We start from the raw sequence: 18275 nt of genomic DNA on the forward strand, positions 1-18275 counted from the left end.
CCCATGTCCAGTACCTGAACTGCAGGCATATTGTTATACACTACTAGATGGAGGCCCAATGCTATTGCATCAGGAGGGCGGTATTGTCACGATGGGGGCAGGCTTTACAGCGTTAAGAATCTCTCCCCCCATGTGCTCACCCACCTATCCACTCTCTCTTTCCCCATGTGCTCACTTCTCCCGTCTGTGCTCTCTTCTTTGACCTGTCTACCCCATGTGCTATCCCCCTTGTCTTCTGTCTCTCTCCTTCTTGTGCAGTGTTCTCCCCTCATGTGCTGTCCCGTTTGAGCTGTCTCCCCTCTGTGCTCTGTCTCTCTCACCCCTGTGTCTGACTGTGTACAGAACATACCACAGCTCCTGGGCAGGGGAGGAAGCAAAAGACAATACTGACATTACAGCAGGAGATCGCAGAGGATACATTTTGTGAGGTAAAATATTGTTTAAAAACAGTCAGTGAAATATTTTACCTCACAAAATGAATCCTCTGTGATCCCCTGCTGTAATGTCAGTATTGACTTTTGCTTCCTCCCCTGCCCAGGAGATGTGGTATGCTTTGTACACGGTCAGACACAGACAATTTTTAAAATGAACTTTTGCTTGTGGGAAAACCCCTTTAATGTGACCGGCTTCCTCTGCCTGTAGACACGTTGTGCATCTGCTGCCGGGATCAGCCGAATGATTCACTGCGCCTGCGCAGAATTCGTGCAGGCGCAGTGCGATGGTGTTCCGCTGGTGGTACTGCGCAAGAGGCTGCGTGAGTGTGAGAGTGTGTGTTGTGCTTACGGCGTATAGAGTGAGTGTGTCTGTGTGTGTGTGTTGCGATGGTGTTCTTCTGGTGGTACCACGCAATAGGTTGGTACCAGCAGCAGTTTCCATATTGAGACACCCATCACTTGGGTGTCCCAATATGGCGGTCGGTGAACTTCCTCCGCTTGGAATTCTGGGATACAGTGACATCTGGACAGAACAGGAAATGAAAACATTACAAGGCAAATATATAAATAGATAGTAATACATTTCTAGATATGCTGCAGGGTGTAACTTAGATTACAAGGGAGCGCTATCTGAGTATAGTATTAGATTATATCATGATTGGTGGTAAATTGAAGATTTTGCTCACCTTCTATGGTTGTACACCCAGGCACAACTCTAGGGTAACGTGCATTCCTTAATAGCAGTCTGCTGCCACCTTCTTGAATTGGCACTTCTACTCTGTGTTTCCAATTTTCTTCAATATGTTTTCTTAAAATGCAAAGATAAAAGCACTGGTGGTGATGTTGTTAGCTTTGCAATTTAATAAACCGTATTGAAGAATCCCGGAAACACAGAGTGGAAGCGTCAATGTCTTGTGTTTTTTCTAAATCGCTTATCTAGATATGTCATTCTCTGAATGTCCCTGAAAGAAGAAAATAAAGGTATAAATCAGTGCCCACTACCTGTGAAGAGTCTTATGGGCGGCCCTAGTGTTCTCAGGAGTCATGATTGTTGTCCCACAGGCCAATATAAGTCATTACTAGCCAGCCAGCAACATCATCATGTGGCCAGTTTTGCCTATAATTCATTTGTTGTATGCCTAAATAACCTCTTAGGGCCTTTTTTGCATTAAAACTTGTAGATTTTTTTTTTTAGAAATATTTCACTTATATTGTTTTTAGCTTAAATTGGCAAGTCCATACCTTATGCGATTCTGTCGTTGGTCACTTTTTGTTACATTTACCATAATTGCCAAAAAATGTTCTAATATGCATTATTACAAGTTCAAGGATTCTTAATGTGTATCCTTTTTAATTTAATGAAAAAAATATAGATTTTTGAAGTTTATTGCATTTTTTCTTTGATTTACTTAAAAATAATAAAAGAAATTTTCAATTAACATTTTTTGTTCTGTTTCCATCGGGGGACTCTCACATTCTTTTTTATTTACTGTAATATAGTGTCTTATCTCTATGATGTGACATAAATTGCAAAGGCATCTGATAGGGCATACCTAAGGTATGTACCAGAAGAGCTTTGTGGGGTGACATAGGATGTTTCCTCCAATGTGACAGCACCAGTATTTGCGTTAATGGTGATGCAGAAAGGGTTAAACGTTTTGGAATGGCGTTTTCTCAGGATTGAAGATTCTCTGATCTCAGCAGTTTTGATAACTACCGTATTTTTCGGACTAAAAGACGCACTTTTTTCACCCAAAATTTTTTGGGGAAATGGGGGTGCATTTTATGGTCGGAATTATACTTACAAAATACTGTGGCGGTGGTCCCAGTCCGACGCTGTAGGGCGATGCAGCCTCCCTTCCCACGCTGGTGCGGCGGCCGTGCTCTGTGGTACAGCGGTGGTGCGGCGGGGAATCACCGGCACTTGATGAAATCCTGGAGGCCCCCGCAGATCCATTGCTGTGATGCGGTGGCCTGCAGGAAAATGGCCACCGGGGGCATCACATGCTCAGATTCAGATCTCAGCATCACCGCTGCACCTGTCGCATAATGCCGGTGGAGCCCCGCTGCACCACAGAGCACCACCACCGAACCTGTCGCAAAATGCCGGCAGAGCCCCGCTGCACCACCGCCGAACCTGTCGCAACATACCGGCAGAACCACCGGGAACCCCAGAGCACCACAGCCGCACCAGCCTGGGATGGGATTTGCCGGAGGCCACCGCATCATCTGGACCACCGAACAACCCCTGTGACCCTCACTCACCTGTGACCACTCCTCCACCTGTGCTGATCCCCCCCCCCCCCCCCCGGTAAACTGAATTCGGACTGTAAGACGGACCCGCATTTGACACATTAGTTTTTTTCCCAATTTTCCTTCTGAAAATTTGGGGTGCGTCTTAAGGTTCAGTGCGTCTTATAGTCCGAAAAATACGGTAGATGCCGCATTGAATAATGACTGTGGAACCTAAGGAGTCTGGCAGGGGGATGAGGTTACCATGACAGTAGGCAAGCTAATAAATAAGAAATAAGCTTTTGTTTATAGGCTACATGAGTATAACACTGAAAGGCAAAAATACTTTGGAATATCAGGCATTGCTAAGCAGATGGCCGTGTATTCTCTTATCCAAGAAGATCGGGTCAGTTATGCGAATCAAACTGAGATTAAACTCTGATCAGAGTGTGAACATAGTGTGATCCGATTCGCTCAGATGGAGAAAAAAATGTCTCCATTGTGTCAATGCACAGAAATCAGACTGCACTCAGATGTCATCCAAGTGCAGTCCGATGTTTTCAGTTCACTTATTGACTTGCATCGCCTAGTGCGACCCAAAAATCGGATCAAACTTGGGCATGCAGCTATTTTTTTTCCTCAGCCCAAGGAAAAAATCTGACATGTGCACGATCCCTTATAATAACATCGGTCCCAGTACGATCCCGTACGATTTTGTTGCATCGCTCTCGGACTGAAAATACGGCCATGAGTCTTCTGCTAAAGAGACTGTAGGGTCATGTCATCAATTTGTATATAAAAATGTAAAAAAGTATTTTTGTTTCTACTAATGTTTCCTGATTTGTTTGTTTTTTCATTTCCCAAATTCTCAAAAATGTGTAAATGTAAAATGTTTCTTATTCCCCAAAAACAATTCAATGTGCTGGTAAGCTGCTGGAAAAATAATTTGTTCAAAATATTGGCCTCTCAAAGTTTGTCTATGCAATTTGGTCATTCATTGGTCTACCTGAGTTTTCATCGACCAGCCTCAATAGTTCTGCTAAACTATAGACAAAAAGTCACTGAGAATGTCAATTTTTGAGGATCCCCCTGTAGCTGAGAACATAATAAGCTAAGAGAGTAAGAGTCATATTTGTGAGCGCAGAACAAGGAGAATTGAATCCCGATATTGTACAGAGGGTCTTACTACATCACAATCCAAGGCTTTAAACCTGACATTCCCCTGGGATATTTATCCTGGCTTGACCAGTTCCTGTCTGACTGGTTATTATGGTTCACTCTAGTGAGATGATGAATCCCTTTCTCTGAAAAGTGACACTTTATCCACTGAAGTTCCATCTCCTCGGAGTTATTTCAGAGGCTAAAATAAATGAGGTGTCTGGTCAGTGTGTCATGCCCTGTGACCTCTACCATCATTAATCAAATTAGATCTGATTGGTTACAGTAATGGTCGGACTCCATGCTAATCCTTCAAGAAAAGTGAAGTTTTTGTTTTTAGAATAAAAAATATCTATGTTCTTAAACATAGGGGTTTTTTTAATTTTATATATTTTATAATTTTTGTTAAGCTGATGAAGAGTTTACATAGTATGCATTAACAAAAAATCAAAATATGGTTCGACCGCACACTATTTGTGGGTGGGATTATAAATTGTGTATTTTTGTGATTGTTTTTTTTTAGTTTATATGTATTTTGTAAGGTTTAGAGCCACCTGAATGTGTGTAGTCATGTATGCAGGAGTTTATATACACTCACTGGCCACTTTATTAGGTACACCTGTCCAACTGTGTGTTAAGACTTAATTTCTAATCAGCCAATCACATGGCGGCAACTCAGTGCATTTAGGCATCTAGACATGGTCAAGACAATCTCCTGCAGTTCAAACCGAGCATCAGTATGGGGAAGAAAGGTGATTTGAGTGCCTTTGAACGTGGCATGATTGTTGGTGCCAGAAGGGCTGGTCTGAGAATTTCAGAAACTGCTGATCTACTGGGATTTTCACGCACAACCATCTCTAGGGTTTACAGAGAATGGTCCGAAAAAGAAAAAAAATCCAGTGAGCGGCAGTTCTGTGGCCGGAAATGCCATGTTGATGCCAGAGGTCAGAGGAGAATGGGCAGACTGGTTCGAGCTGATAGAAAGGCAACAGTGACTCAAATTGCCACCCGTTACAACCAAGGTAGGCAGAAGAGCATCTCTGAACGCACAGTGCGTCGAACTTTGAGGCAGATGGGCTACAGCAGCAGAAGACCACACTGGGTACCACTCCTCTCAGCTAAGAACAGGAAACTGAGGCTACAATTTGCACAAGCTCATCGAAATTGGACAGTAGAAGATTGGAAAAACGTTGCCTGGTCTGATGAGTCTCGATTTCTGCTGCGACATTCGGATGGTAGGGTCAGAATTTGGCGTAAACAACATGAAAGCATGGATCCATCCTGCCTTGTATCAACGGTTCAGGCTGGTGGTGGTGGTGTCATGGTGTGGGGAATTTTTTCTGGGCACTCTTTGGGCCCCTTGGTACCAATTGAGCATCGTTGCAATGCCACAGCATACCTGAGTATTGTTGCTGACCATGTCCATCCCTTTATGACCACAATGTACCCAACATCTGATGGCTACTTTCAGCAGGATAATGCGCCATGTCATAAAGCTCGAATCATCTCAGATTGGTTTCTTGAACATGACAATGAGTTTACTGTACTCAAATGGCCTCCTCAGTCACCAGATCTCAATCCAATAGAGCATCTTTGGGATGTGGTGGAACGGGAGATTCGCATCAGGGATGTGCAGCCGACAAATCTGCGCCAACTGTGTGATGCCATCATGTCAATATGGTCCAAAATCTCTGAGGAATGCTTCCAGCACCTTATTGAATCTCTGCCACGAAGAATTGAGGCAGTTCTGAAGGCAAAAGGGGGTCCAACCCCTTACTAGCATGGTGTACCTAATAAAGTGGCCAGTGAGTGTATATATGTATAGCAACTTTTACTAATTTTTCAGATTATCTTTGTGGTACAATAAATAAGACTATCTCACACAGCAGTAACTTTTTTTTTTAACTTACCCGATATAATAAAATCAAAATGCAGATTTTCCATTTCATCAGCATCTCAACACTGACATTTCCCCCCCGAGACACTGCAGGCGGCCCTTACCGGGGTGCTGGCTTCCTTTGTTCACAGAAGGGAGCCACCTCTTTTTGGAACGGTCACAAATGACCCAGACGTACTGAGTTGAGCATAGCATAGAAGGGGCTGTCCATCACTGGACCACTCCAGCTAAATCAATTTACGATCAAAATTAAAATAAAAACAGTCGACACTCACAGCCTGTTCCCAATGGTGACGTGATGTTGTTGTCACGTGCCGGCTGCAGCCAATGAGCGATCACTTGTTAGCTGCAGCTTTTATGGTTCCATCAGATCTGACAAAATGTCGATGAGCTGCAGCTGACGAGCGACCGCTCATTGGCTGCAGCTGGCACGTGACAACAATATCTTGTCACAGATCTGGGATCCCCAGTGTGCTCATCTCGCTAGACGCAGAAAAGGCGTTTGATCGGGTGCACTGGGGATACCTGGAGGCGGTGCTGACTAAATTTGGGCTCACTGGACATATCCAGAGAGCCATAATGGCGCTATATTCTTCCCCGAGTGCAAAAGTACTGGCAGCAGGTTTTAGTTCGGGCCGCTTTTATATTTCTAACGGTACCCGTCAGGGGTGCCCCTTATCTCCTGCAATTTTTGCATTGGTGATGGAGCCTCTGGCGGAGAAGATACGTACCTGCGAAGCTATCACAGGAGTAAGGATAGGGAAAGTGGCCTACCCGGTCGGGCTGTACGCAGACGATGTAATTGTTTCTGTGACAAATCCCGAAAACTCTCTTCAAGCTTTTTTATCTATTCTCTCTCAGTTTTCTAAGGTATCATTTTACAAATTGAACTCCTCAAAGTTGATGGCCCTTCCGATTGGTTGCCCTCCCGGATTGATTACTAGATTAAAAAGATCCTTGCCGTTTACTTGGGCTAAAAATTCTATTACCTACCTGGGAATTCACCTGGTTTCCCCTTCCAATGACTTAGTATCCAAAAACATTGCGGAATTAATACATTCCATTAAGCCTGAATTAAATAGAATAAGCGCCCTAGAAATCTCATGGATGGCATGCATACAGACTTGTAAGATGATATTTTTGCCAAAAATTTTATACATTTTAAGATGTATCCCACTACCCGTACCTAGAAAATTGCTGGATGAGATCCAGTCCCTGCTACTCCACTTCATTTGGGGTGGTAAAAAGTCTAGATTTCAGAGTTCTTTGCTATTTTATAAGACGGGAGAGGGAGGTTTGGGACTGCCGAATATCCATCTTTATTATAATTCATGCATGATTGATGCCCTTAAAGAGTGGTGGGATACTACATCCAAACACTCTTGGGTGCAAATGGAAAAATCCAACACCAAACTCCACTCTACTAGACTAATGATGGAGGCGGAGTTCTTACACCCGGGATCACAGTCTCGCTCGCTTCCCGTGATGGAACACGCCCTCAAAATGTGGAAAGAGTTGATCACATCCCGTTGAAATATGTCTCATTTAAAAGCTTTGATTTGGTGGTCCCATTTTCCCAATTCCATCGCTGGGATGATTATGGTGTGCCTAATTTGCAAGCCATACTTTCAGGAGTCTTCCTCAAAACTTTTGAGGATCTAAGACCATCATACCGACTCCCTGGTAATTTATATTTCTCCTATGTCCAATTGAAAAGTTTCCTATCTACTCATCCAGCAATTTTTTCCCAAGTAGCCCCGTCTTCAATCCAACATTTTATCCTGGGGGAAAAAAGGATTTTCTAGAGGGGTCTCAGTCACCTATAATTATCTTAACTCTCCCACAAATGATAAGCTTCAATACATGGTCAAATGGGAAAATGACCTAGGAACTTCCTTTACCCAAGAACAATGGCAATTAGCCATATCCTGGCCCCTTAAAAGCTCATCGTGTATTAACCACATGGAAATTGCAAAAAAAAATTCAACTTCGCTGGTACCTCCTCCCTAATCGTATAGCCCATTTCTTTCAAGGAACTTCCCCTCTTTGTTGGAAAAACTGTGGTGAAATAGGCACGCTTTTACACTCTTGGTGGTCTTGTTGTAAATTAAAACCCTTTTGGGATGATATATTTCTGATACTATCAGCTTGTACTGGATGCGCGGTTCCAATGAGCCCCGCATTAGCTTTATTAAACATAGGCATCACTGATCTTCCTTATGCTAATAGATGGCTCTGTTCTTTTGTACTTACTGCCGCAAGACAAGCCCTCGCCTCCAATTCAATCCCATCACTGGATGACATTTGGCAGAGAATGGATTCATTCTATTCACATGAACTAATTCTATCATGGGACATTTCTAAAAAGGATAAAACTCAACAAAGATGGAGCGTGTGGCCTGACGTAAAAAAATTATTCTGTATTTAACAAATCTATGTATAGCAAGTACACCTTCCACCATTGAGGGAAACGATCTGATAGTCAGTGGAGTTTTGAATTAGCCAATTTACTTGGTGGATTCCTATAGATTGTTACACTTGGAGAGTATACCCTTTCATAGTTTTTTTTCTCTCCCCTTTGTTAACTTACTGTTTTGATGTCCCTGTTCTTTCCCCTACCCCAGCCGAGAGGAAAGTTTCAACATTTTCAGTTTATCCTCTCTCATTCCCTGGTTCATTACTTCAGTGTATTTTTTGTTATATTATTTTTCAATGTATCAATACTGTACGATTTATTGTACTTATGATGAACCTGTTAATTTACCCCCCCCCCCCCCTTTGTCATACCTGTTATTTCCAAAAATCCTTAATAAAAAACTATTGAATAAAAAAACAATATCTTGTCACCACCGGAAACAGCGCCGCCGACATTGCTAGAACGGCACTATTGTAGTAGGTGAGTATACACTGTTTTCTTTTAATACGGCTCCTGAATTGGCTTGGCTGTCGTGGACATCACCGTTAAGGGTTTTCCGAATAGTGATCTCTGTTGTCATTTTGCCCAGTACCAACCAACAGTTTGATTCCTAGAGATGTACAGCTGTGAAAGGTATTAGCAACATCAGTTAATAGTTGAGTTATTGACCTTAATAACTTGTATTTTTTGTTTTTGTTAAAAGCCTAAATCTGGAAGTAGCCCTTGGCTCGTTGTTGGCTATGAGGATGGCTCAATAGCACTATGGAATGTCTTAGAACACAGATTGATGAGTAGGCAAATATTCCACAAAGAGCCTGTTATGAGCCTTGACTTTGACTGTGACAGTGCGAGAGGTGTCTCGGGATCGTCTGAGAATATATTGAATGTCTGGAGCCTTGATGAACAGCAGGACCTCAAGGTAAGAAGTTCCATATTGATGTTTACTTTCCATAATTAACAGAGCTAATGCTTGAACTATTGAGTATCCGTTAGTCAACTATTAACTGCCTGGCTTTGGGTTCAAGGATCCAGGAACAGATGTTTATATGTGTGGTTTTTCTTTACATGTCTTTTTTAAAACAATCATTTTACATATTGTATAGGTCTCCATATTAATTTGAAAGAAATGGGCTTGAACCTACCAATTTTGGTGTGTTCGGTTGACCATCTAATGTGTATTGGAGCCTCCCTAATCTATCAGAGGACAAAGCGATTGAATTTTCACAATATATGTTGCCTGATCCTTTTGTTCTAAAGGCACATAAGTATCAGCCAGATGATTCTTAGGCTGCTCTCCCTATAGAGACAACAGGAGCTGAGCAAAGCGTTCCTGTGTATGGGATTGTTGCCATAGATAATTGTCAGTTGAACAATCGTTTGGTCAACAGTTATCTTTAGTCTGACCTGTTTAAAGGGATTTTGTTATTAGGATTTTGCCACCTGAGAACAGCATAATGTAGAGACATAGACTTTGATTCCACTGATGTGACACTTATTGGCCTGCTTGATATACTTTTGATAAAATCACTAGTTTATTAGCAGAAGATTACAACTAAAGGATTAGTAAACCGGCTGCCATGTGGTTTGGCATGTTCATGACCCACTACCACCACTGATTAGCAGCTTTCTACCTATGCACAGTGTAGAGAGAAAGCTGCCAATCATTGGTGTGGGCGGAGTTATACAGGGCTCAGCATTCAGAGAACTGCAAAATCTGCAGCAGATAAAACAGTGATTTTATCAAAATGACAGCAAGCAGCTCAGTAAATGATACATCACTAGAATAACCGACGCTGCCCGTATATCATGTGGCTCTCAGATGGGGTAGCAAAAACCTGGTGACAGATTCTCTTTAAGCCTCTGTACCCATAGGTACATACACATTAAACAAATTTTCCCTGCATGATACCAATATATATTTCAAACAAAATGTATGCATCTGCTTTACAATTCTGGTTATATGGAGTTGGATAACATAATCAGTATTATTACGGCGAGGATGACAGGTAATTGTTAAAGCACCACTCAGTGATTTTTTCTTATTTTACCACTGCAGTGGTGCTTCCAATCTACGGTCCCTCGCCCTGCTCTTATACTTACCTCCCGCCGTCTTCACCATTTATCACCATTGCTCCCATCGGTCTTCAGCAGTTTGTGACCTGCCGGATCGCTCCAGAGTTTGCTGGAGGTCCCAAATCGATGCAAGTCTATGAGCGCCTTGTTCTGACCTCATTCTGACCCTCATAGACTTGCACTGAGAGCTTGTGATGTCACTTCTAATCAGTCAGAAGTCGGAGTCGCAAGATGGCGCCACGTGACCGGAGTGACTCCGAAAAAAACGTGAAGATGCCAGAGTGCGAGTATAAGACTAGGGGCAGGGATCTTAGATTAGAAGCACCACTGCAGCACTGACAAAAATAACCTGCTGGAGTGGTGCTTTAATAACACCATTTTTATCTGTCATGTTTCTCATCTTCATTAATTACATTATATAGGCCTCTGCACGGCTCCAAGGAAATTTGTGACATTTGATCAGTTCCATGAGGTTTATCTCATAGTTTTTACTTAAATGGTCTTAAGTGAGCATTAATAAAATAAATAGATGTTCCTCCCACATAAATGATAGGGACTGTGAGCAATTTCGGTTTTCTTTTCCCACTCATCCATTAATAATGCAAAACAGATGTGGGAACGTTACATTCCTGGTACCTGAGCTAATGACATCATGTAGGAATCAGCACGGTTCCTCACAATTCACGTATTCCAGCTCTATGAATGTTGAAGTCCGGGCTTCAGTCCAGTTGCCTTTCTATTAGGAAAAGCCAGTTGGTTCCAGCAAGTATAAAGCAAGCGGATTTGTACTAATGAGCAGAGCCTGCATCAGGATAGCCTCTATTAGCGCTGCCTGCAACGGCCCACTGATGTAATGCTCGGCACTGAGGAAATCCTAAACCTGGGTCTACCGACCCATCAGCTGCAGAAAATATAAACATTGTTTGAGAATTTTTTTGTTTTTGTTTTTTTTCTTAAGGCTTTCAAAGCACAAGAACTTGTCAATCCAGGAATTGCCGATGTCAGAATACGTCAAGACAGGAAGATTTTGGCAACAGCTGGCTGGGACTATCGGGTTCGGATTTTTGGGTGGAAGAAAATGAAACCATTAGCAGTTCTCCAATACCATTCTGCAACAGTGAACTGTGTGTCCTTCTCCGATCACATCATTCCTGAAGAAAGACTGCTGGCTGCCGGCTCAAAAGATCAGAGAATTAGCTTATGGTCAATATATTCTCGAACCTAGAAAACAGCATTTTAATTCTGTGAATGTACATTTTTGTTAAAAGTTGTGGATAACCAATCAGAAACTAAATCTCTGATTTTCTATGATCTAACCACTAGACATCTTTTACGCAGGCCTAAAAATCTTCATTTATTGTCTTCTTATGTAAATGTATTGAAAAAAAAGATGTGCAATATGGACTGTATGGGGACTACTGATCAATTATCCCCATACAGCGTACACATGTAGATCATTGCCACATGTAAAAGGATGGGTCACAAGCATCAATCCACATGTTATGTCAGCAGTCGGCGCTCGGTATGGGCAGATTTTCTGCCAGTGTAAAAGGACTCACGACACTGCTTTATTCTAACAAATATGAACCTAGCACTCAACTTAAAGGTATTTGTAAGGCAGTTTATTGTAGTACACGAAAAAAGACGTTTCGGTCAATGTGACCTTCAGTTACATGTGGTATATAGATTGTGTAGAGCTTATAGGCATCTATCAGAAAGGACGATGGTTCCCACATCAGAGATGGCCGGTGGACACCGCATCTGGAGGCATGTTTGCCCCTCTCCTATATACTGACAAGCTCATTACCTTAGAGAGATCATTCTCCTCAATGCCTAAAGCACCATCGTCCTTTCTGATAGATGCCTATAAGCTCTACACAATCTATATACCACACGTAACTGAAGAAGGTCACACTGACCGAAACGTCTTTTTTCGTGTACTACAATACACCGCCTTACAAATACCTTTAAGTTGAGTGCTAGGTTCATATTTGTTGCTTTAACGGTTTGGGAACCTAACCTTAGCACCATCTTGAGTTGTGCTCACGGTGTTCTTTCTATACTGCTTTATTCTATGCTGATGTGTAAAATCATGTCCTGTAAATAATTATTTTAACAAAGTAGTTAAGTGTCTATTATTATCAATATCTATGTCACTACGGAATATCCTGATAGTATATGAGATCTGCTGACTTGACGGATGTCCAGAAGGCAGTCATTGACACACTCCACATGGAGGGTAAGCCACAAAAGGTCACTGCTAAAGAAGCTGGCTGTTCACAGAGTGTTATATCCAAGCATAATAATGGAAAGTTGAGTGGAAGGAAAAAGTGTGGTAGAAAAAGGTGCACAAGCAACTGGGATAATCACAGCCTTGAAAGGATTGTTAAGAAAAGGCCATTCAAAAATTTTGGGGAGATTCACAAGAAGTGGGCTGCTGCTGGAGTCATTGCTTCAAGAGCCACCGCACACAGACGTATCCAGGACATGGGCTACAAGTGTCGCATTCCTTGTGTCAAGCCACTCATGACCAATAGACAAAGCCAGAAGTGTCTTACCTGGCACAAGCAGAAAAAGAACTGAACTGTTGCTCAGTGGTCCATGGTGTTGTTTTCAGATTAAAGTAAATTTTGCATTTCATTTGGAAATCAAGGTCCCAGAGTCTGGAGGAAGAGTGGAGAGGCCACAATCCAAGCTGCTTGAGGTCTAGTGTGAAGTTTCCACAATCAGTGATGGTTTGGGGAGACATGTCATCTGCTGGTGTAGGTCCACTGTTTTTTATCAAGACCAAAGTCAGCGCAGCCGTCTACCAGGAAATTTTAGAGCACTTCATGGCTGTAAGCCATAGTCATCAACATTAACTGAAATAAACACTAGAAATAGATCACTCTGTTTGTAATGACACTATATAATATATGAGTTTCACTTTTTGTATTGAGGAACTGAAATAAATTAACTTTTTGATGATATTCTAATTTTGTGAGAAGCACCTGTATCTATCATTATTATCATACAGTACAGCTTCTGTACCGCTTCAATCAGCTGCAGTACCTTGGCTGTAGGGGATCGTTCGCACAACCATATTTCCGGTCCAACTTTTCTGGATGAAAATCTGAACAATTTTTTTTTCAGTTTTGTGTATTTAAAGATTGTACCAAGAACTGCTACTACTTGTTAAGCATAAAACAAACTCTTTTTCAGCTGTAGTCAAAAAATAAAAAAATTATGTCTTTCTGGACATGATTCAAATTAAAAAAAATATTTTCATTAAAAAGTGATTTTCTTGTGTACAAGTAGTAAATAAATGTTAAAAAATGATATAAGTTGGATATCACTGTAATCATATTGACCTGTGTTATCAAATTTTATAATTATTCATCCCATATAGTTCACGCCATAAAAATATAATTTAAAAAAAACTATAACAGAATTGCTGGATTTTGCTAATCCAGCCTCACAAAAAATTATACCATTTCTGACCACTTTTATTTACACCTAAAATGATACCACTGAAAACTACACCTTGTCCCGCAAAAAATGAGCCCTCGTACAGCTCCATTGCCAGAGGACTGTAAAATGTATTGCTCTCAGAATATGGCTGTACAAAAACAAATGATTTTATGTTTTAAATAGTGCATTTTTTGTACAAAAGTGATAAAACATAAATAAAACTATGTAAATTTGGTATTGCCATAATCGGGCTGACCCACAGAATAATATTTAGACCTTGTTTGTGCAGCACGTATATAAAACATTTCAAACAACAGCAGGACTGCATCTCCACGGTCAGTGGTTCCACCCCCCCAAAACGGGATTTGAGCGTATACTCCGACTGTGCCATTGACTATAATGGTGCAGACGAAGTCGCCGTGTGCTCTGCCGTTCATCATTTCCGGCCATATACGCCTACTTGGGAGGCGGACACCCAGATGTAGTAGACTGCACATCACAAATTTAGTTTTTCAACTTTGTTGCTGTCAGAATAAAGTAGACATGTGAATATGAGTTTCCTCACACATTAGTACAGTATTTAAACATTTAACATTTTGGGGCTGAACTATGAAAAACAAAGTTTTGTGTTTTTAATAAAATGCAAATTATAGTGCCCACGCTTACCATGTAAATATAGAACAATACAGTCATATGTAAAAGTTTGGGCACCCCTATTAATGTTAACCTTTTTTCTTTATAACAATTTTGGTTTTTGCAGCAGCTATTTCAGTTTCATATATCTAATAACTGATGGACTCAGTTATATTTCTGGATTCAAATGAGGTTTATTGTACTAACAGAAAATGTGCAATCTGCATTTAAACAAAATTTGACCGGTGCAAAAGTATGGGCACCCTTATCATTTTCTTGATTTGAACACTCCTAACTACTTTTTACTGACTTCCTGAAGCACTAAATTGGTTTTGTAACCTCATTGAGCTTTGAACTTCATAGCCAGGTGTATCAAATCATGAGAAAAGGTATTTAAAGTGGCCACTTGCAAGTAGTTCTCCTATTTGATTCTCCTATGAAGAGTGGCATCATGGGCTCCTCAAAACAACTCTCAAATGATCTGAAAACAAAGATTATTCAACATAGCTTTTCAGGGGAAGGATACAAAAAGTTGTCTCAGAGATTTAACCTGTCAGTTTCCACTGTGAGGAACATAGTAAGGAAATGGAAGAACACAGGCACAGTTCTTGTTAAGCCCAGAAGTGGCAGGCCAAGAAAAATATCAGAAAGGCAGAGAAGAAGAATGGTGAGAACAGTCAAGGACAATCCACAGACCACCTCCAAAGACCTGCAGCATCATCTTGCTGCAGATGGTGTCACTGTGCATCGGTCAACATTACAGCGCATGCATAACGCCTTTTTGTATGACCAAACAACTCAATCTTTGTTTCATCAGTCCACAGGACCTTCTTCCAAAATGTATCTGGCTTGTCCAAATGTGCTTTTGCATACCTCAGGCAACTCTGTTTGTGGCGTGCTTGCAGAAACGGCGTCTTTCGCATCACTCTCCCATACAGCTTCTCCTTGTGCAAAGTGCGCTGTATTGTTGACCGATGCACAGTGACACCATCTGCAGCAAGATGATGCTGCAGGTCTTTGGAGGTGGTCTGTGGATTGTCCTTGACTGTTCTCACCATTCTTCTTCTCTGCCTTTCTGATATTTTTCTTGGCCTGCCACTTCTGGGCTTAACAAGAACTGTACCTGTGTTCTTCCATTTCCTTACTATGTTCCTCACAGTGGAAACTGACAGGTTAAATCTCTGAGACAACTTTTTGTATCCTTCCCCTGAAAAGCTATGTTGGATAATCTTTGTTTTCAGATCATTTGAGAGTTGTTTTGAGGAGCCCATGATGCCACTCTTCATAGGAGAATCAAATAGGAGAACTACTTGCAAGTGGCCACTTTAAATACCTTTTCTCATGATTTGATACACCTGGCTATGAAGTTCAAAGCTCAATGAGGTTACAAAACCTATTTAGTGCTTCAGGAAGTCAGTAAAAAGTAGTTAGGAGTGTTCAAATCAAGAAAATGATAAGGGTGCCCATACTTTTGCACCGGTCAAATTTTGTTTAAATGCAGATTGCACATTTTCTGTTAGTACAATAAACCTCATTTGAATCCAGAAATATAACTGAGTCCATCAGTTATTAGATATATGAAACTGAAATACCTGTTGCAAAAACCAAAATTGTTATAAAGAAAAAAGGTTAACATTAATAGGGGTGCCCAAACTTTTACATATGACGGTATGTTACAAAAAAACTATGTCATAATTACTAGGGTGCGTAAAACGTTTACAGAGTTATTAATATAATCACACATATTTATTTTATTTATTTTACTCATTTATATAGCGCCATTAATTCCACAGACCTTTACGACATCATCATCACTGTCCCCAATAGGGAATTTTGATTGTGAGCACTATCAGTATGTCTTTGGCATGTGGGAGGAAACCAGAGCACCTGGAGGAAACCCACGCAATCACAGGAAGGACATACAAACTCCTTACAGATGTTGTCCTTGGTGGGATTTGAACCCTCCAGACTTTCTAAATTTGGCTTGGTCATTTAGTGACAAACGGTTCAGTCCTTAAGGCTAGTTTCACACTTGCTTTTTTTTGCAGCGCGTTTTTCCCGCAAAAAAACGCATTGAAAAAACGCATACAAAAGCATACAACTGCTGCGTTTTTTTCAAGCATTTTTATGAGCATGCATGAAAAAAACGCAGCGTTTTTATGCGTTTGTATGCGTTTTTAGTGCGTTTTTACCGCGTTTGCGTTTTTTCCAAACATTAGGTGGCCCCTCACACTAACCCAAACCATGACTTTACTAACCCTAACCCTGACCCTAACCCTTAACCAAACCATACCCTGATCCTGACCCTAACCCTTAACCAAACCATACCCTGATCCTAACCCTGACCCTAACCCTTAACCATACCATACCCTGATCCTAACCCTAAACCCCCTTAACTAACCCTAACTCTAACCCAAACCCCTAAATTCCATTGTCTAAACTAATGGTAAAAAAAAAAACGCATGTGCAAAAAAACGCATACATAAGCATGCCAATGCGCACATATGCTCACCATAGACTTATAATGGGTGTCTTGCTGTAAAAAAACGCATTGCGCGCGCATGCGTTTTTTTGAGGCAAGTCGGACGCCCAATAAATGCAACAGGTTGCATTTTGTGCGCCCGAGCGCATACCGCAAAAAAACGCATGCGCGGAAAAACGCGTACAAACGCATGTGTATGCGCACATAAGCGCATCCCATGCAAAGTATAGGAAAAAAAACGCATGCGCTATTTAGCGCTAAAATACCGCTAAAAAAAACGCAAGTGTGAAACCAGCCTAAGGCAGTCCAAAAAAGGTAAATGCAATTCTAAGATGTATTAACAGAAGCATACAGTCTAGATCACGTGAAGTCATTATTGCCCTCTACTCCTCTTTGGTCAGACCTCATCTGGAATACTGTGTCCAGTTTTGGGCACCACATTTTAAAAAAGACATCAACAAACTGGAGCAAGTTCAGAAAAGAGCGACCAGAATGGTGACCGGTCTGCAAACCCTGTCTTATGAGGAAAGGTTGCAGGATTTGGGAATGTTTAGTTTGCAAAAGAGAAGACTGAGAGGAGACTTAATAGCTGTCTACAAATATCTAAAGGACTGTCACATTGTAGAAGGATCAACTTTATTCTCATTTGCACAAGGAAAGACTAGAAGCAATGGGATGAAGCTGAATGGGAGGAGACAGATTAGATATTAGAAAAAACTTTTTGACAGAGTGATCAATGAGTGGAACAGGCTGCCACGAGAAGTGGTGAGTTCTCCTTCAATGGAAGTCTTCAAACAGAGGCTGGACAGACATCTGACTGGGATGATTTAGCGAATCCTGCTTTGAGCAGGGGGTTGGACCAGATGGCCCAGGAGGTCCCTTCCAACTCTACGATTCTATGATTCTTAAGGAGTCGAATAGAAAGTATAGACCTGATGTCATTGGTATGCTTACTTTGAAAGTCTTTGTTAGATTAACTGTATAAGGTAATTCTTGTTTAACCCCTTCATGACATCCGCTGTGTATATATGGCACATGTCAGAAGCTGGTGTATGGCGCGGGCTCAGACAGCGAGCTCACCCCATACCTGGCAGGTGATGGCTGTGTATTACAGCCGGGACCTGACGGTAACAATATCGAGTGGAGTGGTGCTCTGCCCCCAATTGTTAGCTTGTTAAATGCCACTGTCAATCTCTGACAGCGACATTCAACACGCGCTGACAAGCGTGTGCGTCATTAACTCCACCCATCGGAACGCCCGTGACGAAATCGCGGGTCTCCGATGGGTTGTCATGACAGCTGGAGGTGAGCTGATGGTCCCAGTGCCTGTCATTACAGAGCTCATTGGAAATCCTGCCTGTGGCCGGTCTTTAAAGGAGATGGTGATTTCTGCTATATGCAGCAATACAATTAGACTATCGCATCTTCAAGCCCCCTAAGGGGCTAACAAGATCAGTAAAAAGCTTAAAAAAAAAAAAGTTCAAATCACCCCACTTTCTC

The 18275-nt window shown here is 41.5% G+C and overlaps 1 protein-coding gene across 1 annotated transcript in view; it reads left to right on the forward strand.

The window, feature by feature from the left end:
* The window catches only part of GNB1L (G protein subunit beta 1 like), a 51983-nt gene extending 40144 nt beyond the window's left edge, over positions 1-11839 (forward strand). The window contains exons 6-7 of the mRNA XM_073559080.1: positions 8841-9056; positions 11169-11839. Coding sequence (XP_073415181.1) covers positions 8841-9056; positions 11169-11435 — 483 coding nt within the window. The 3' untranslated portion in view covers positions 11436-11839. The remainder of the gene's footprint in view (positions 1-8840; positions 9057-11168) is intronic.
* Positions 11840-18275: the final 6436 nt, after the last annotated feature.

Source organism: Dendrobates tinctorius, unplaced genomic scaffold, assembly GCF_039654945.1.
Source record: "Dendrobates tinctorius isolate UK_male_01 unplaced genomic scaffold, ASM3965494v1 ptg000265l, whole genome shotgun sequence".
NCBI lineage: Eukaryota > Metazoa > Chordata > Amphibia > Anura > Dendrobatidae > Dendrobates > Dendrobates tinctorius.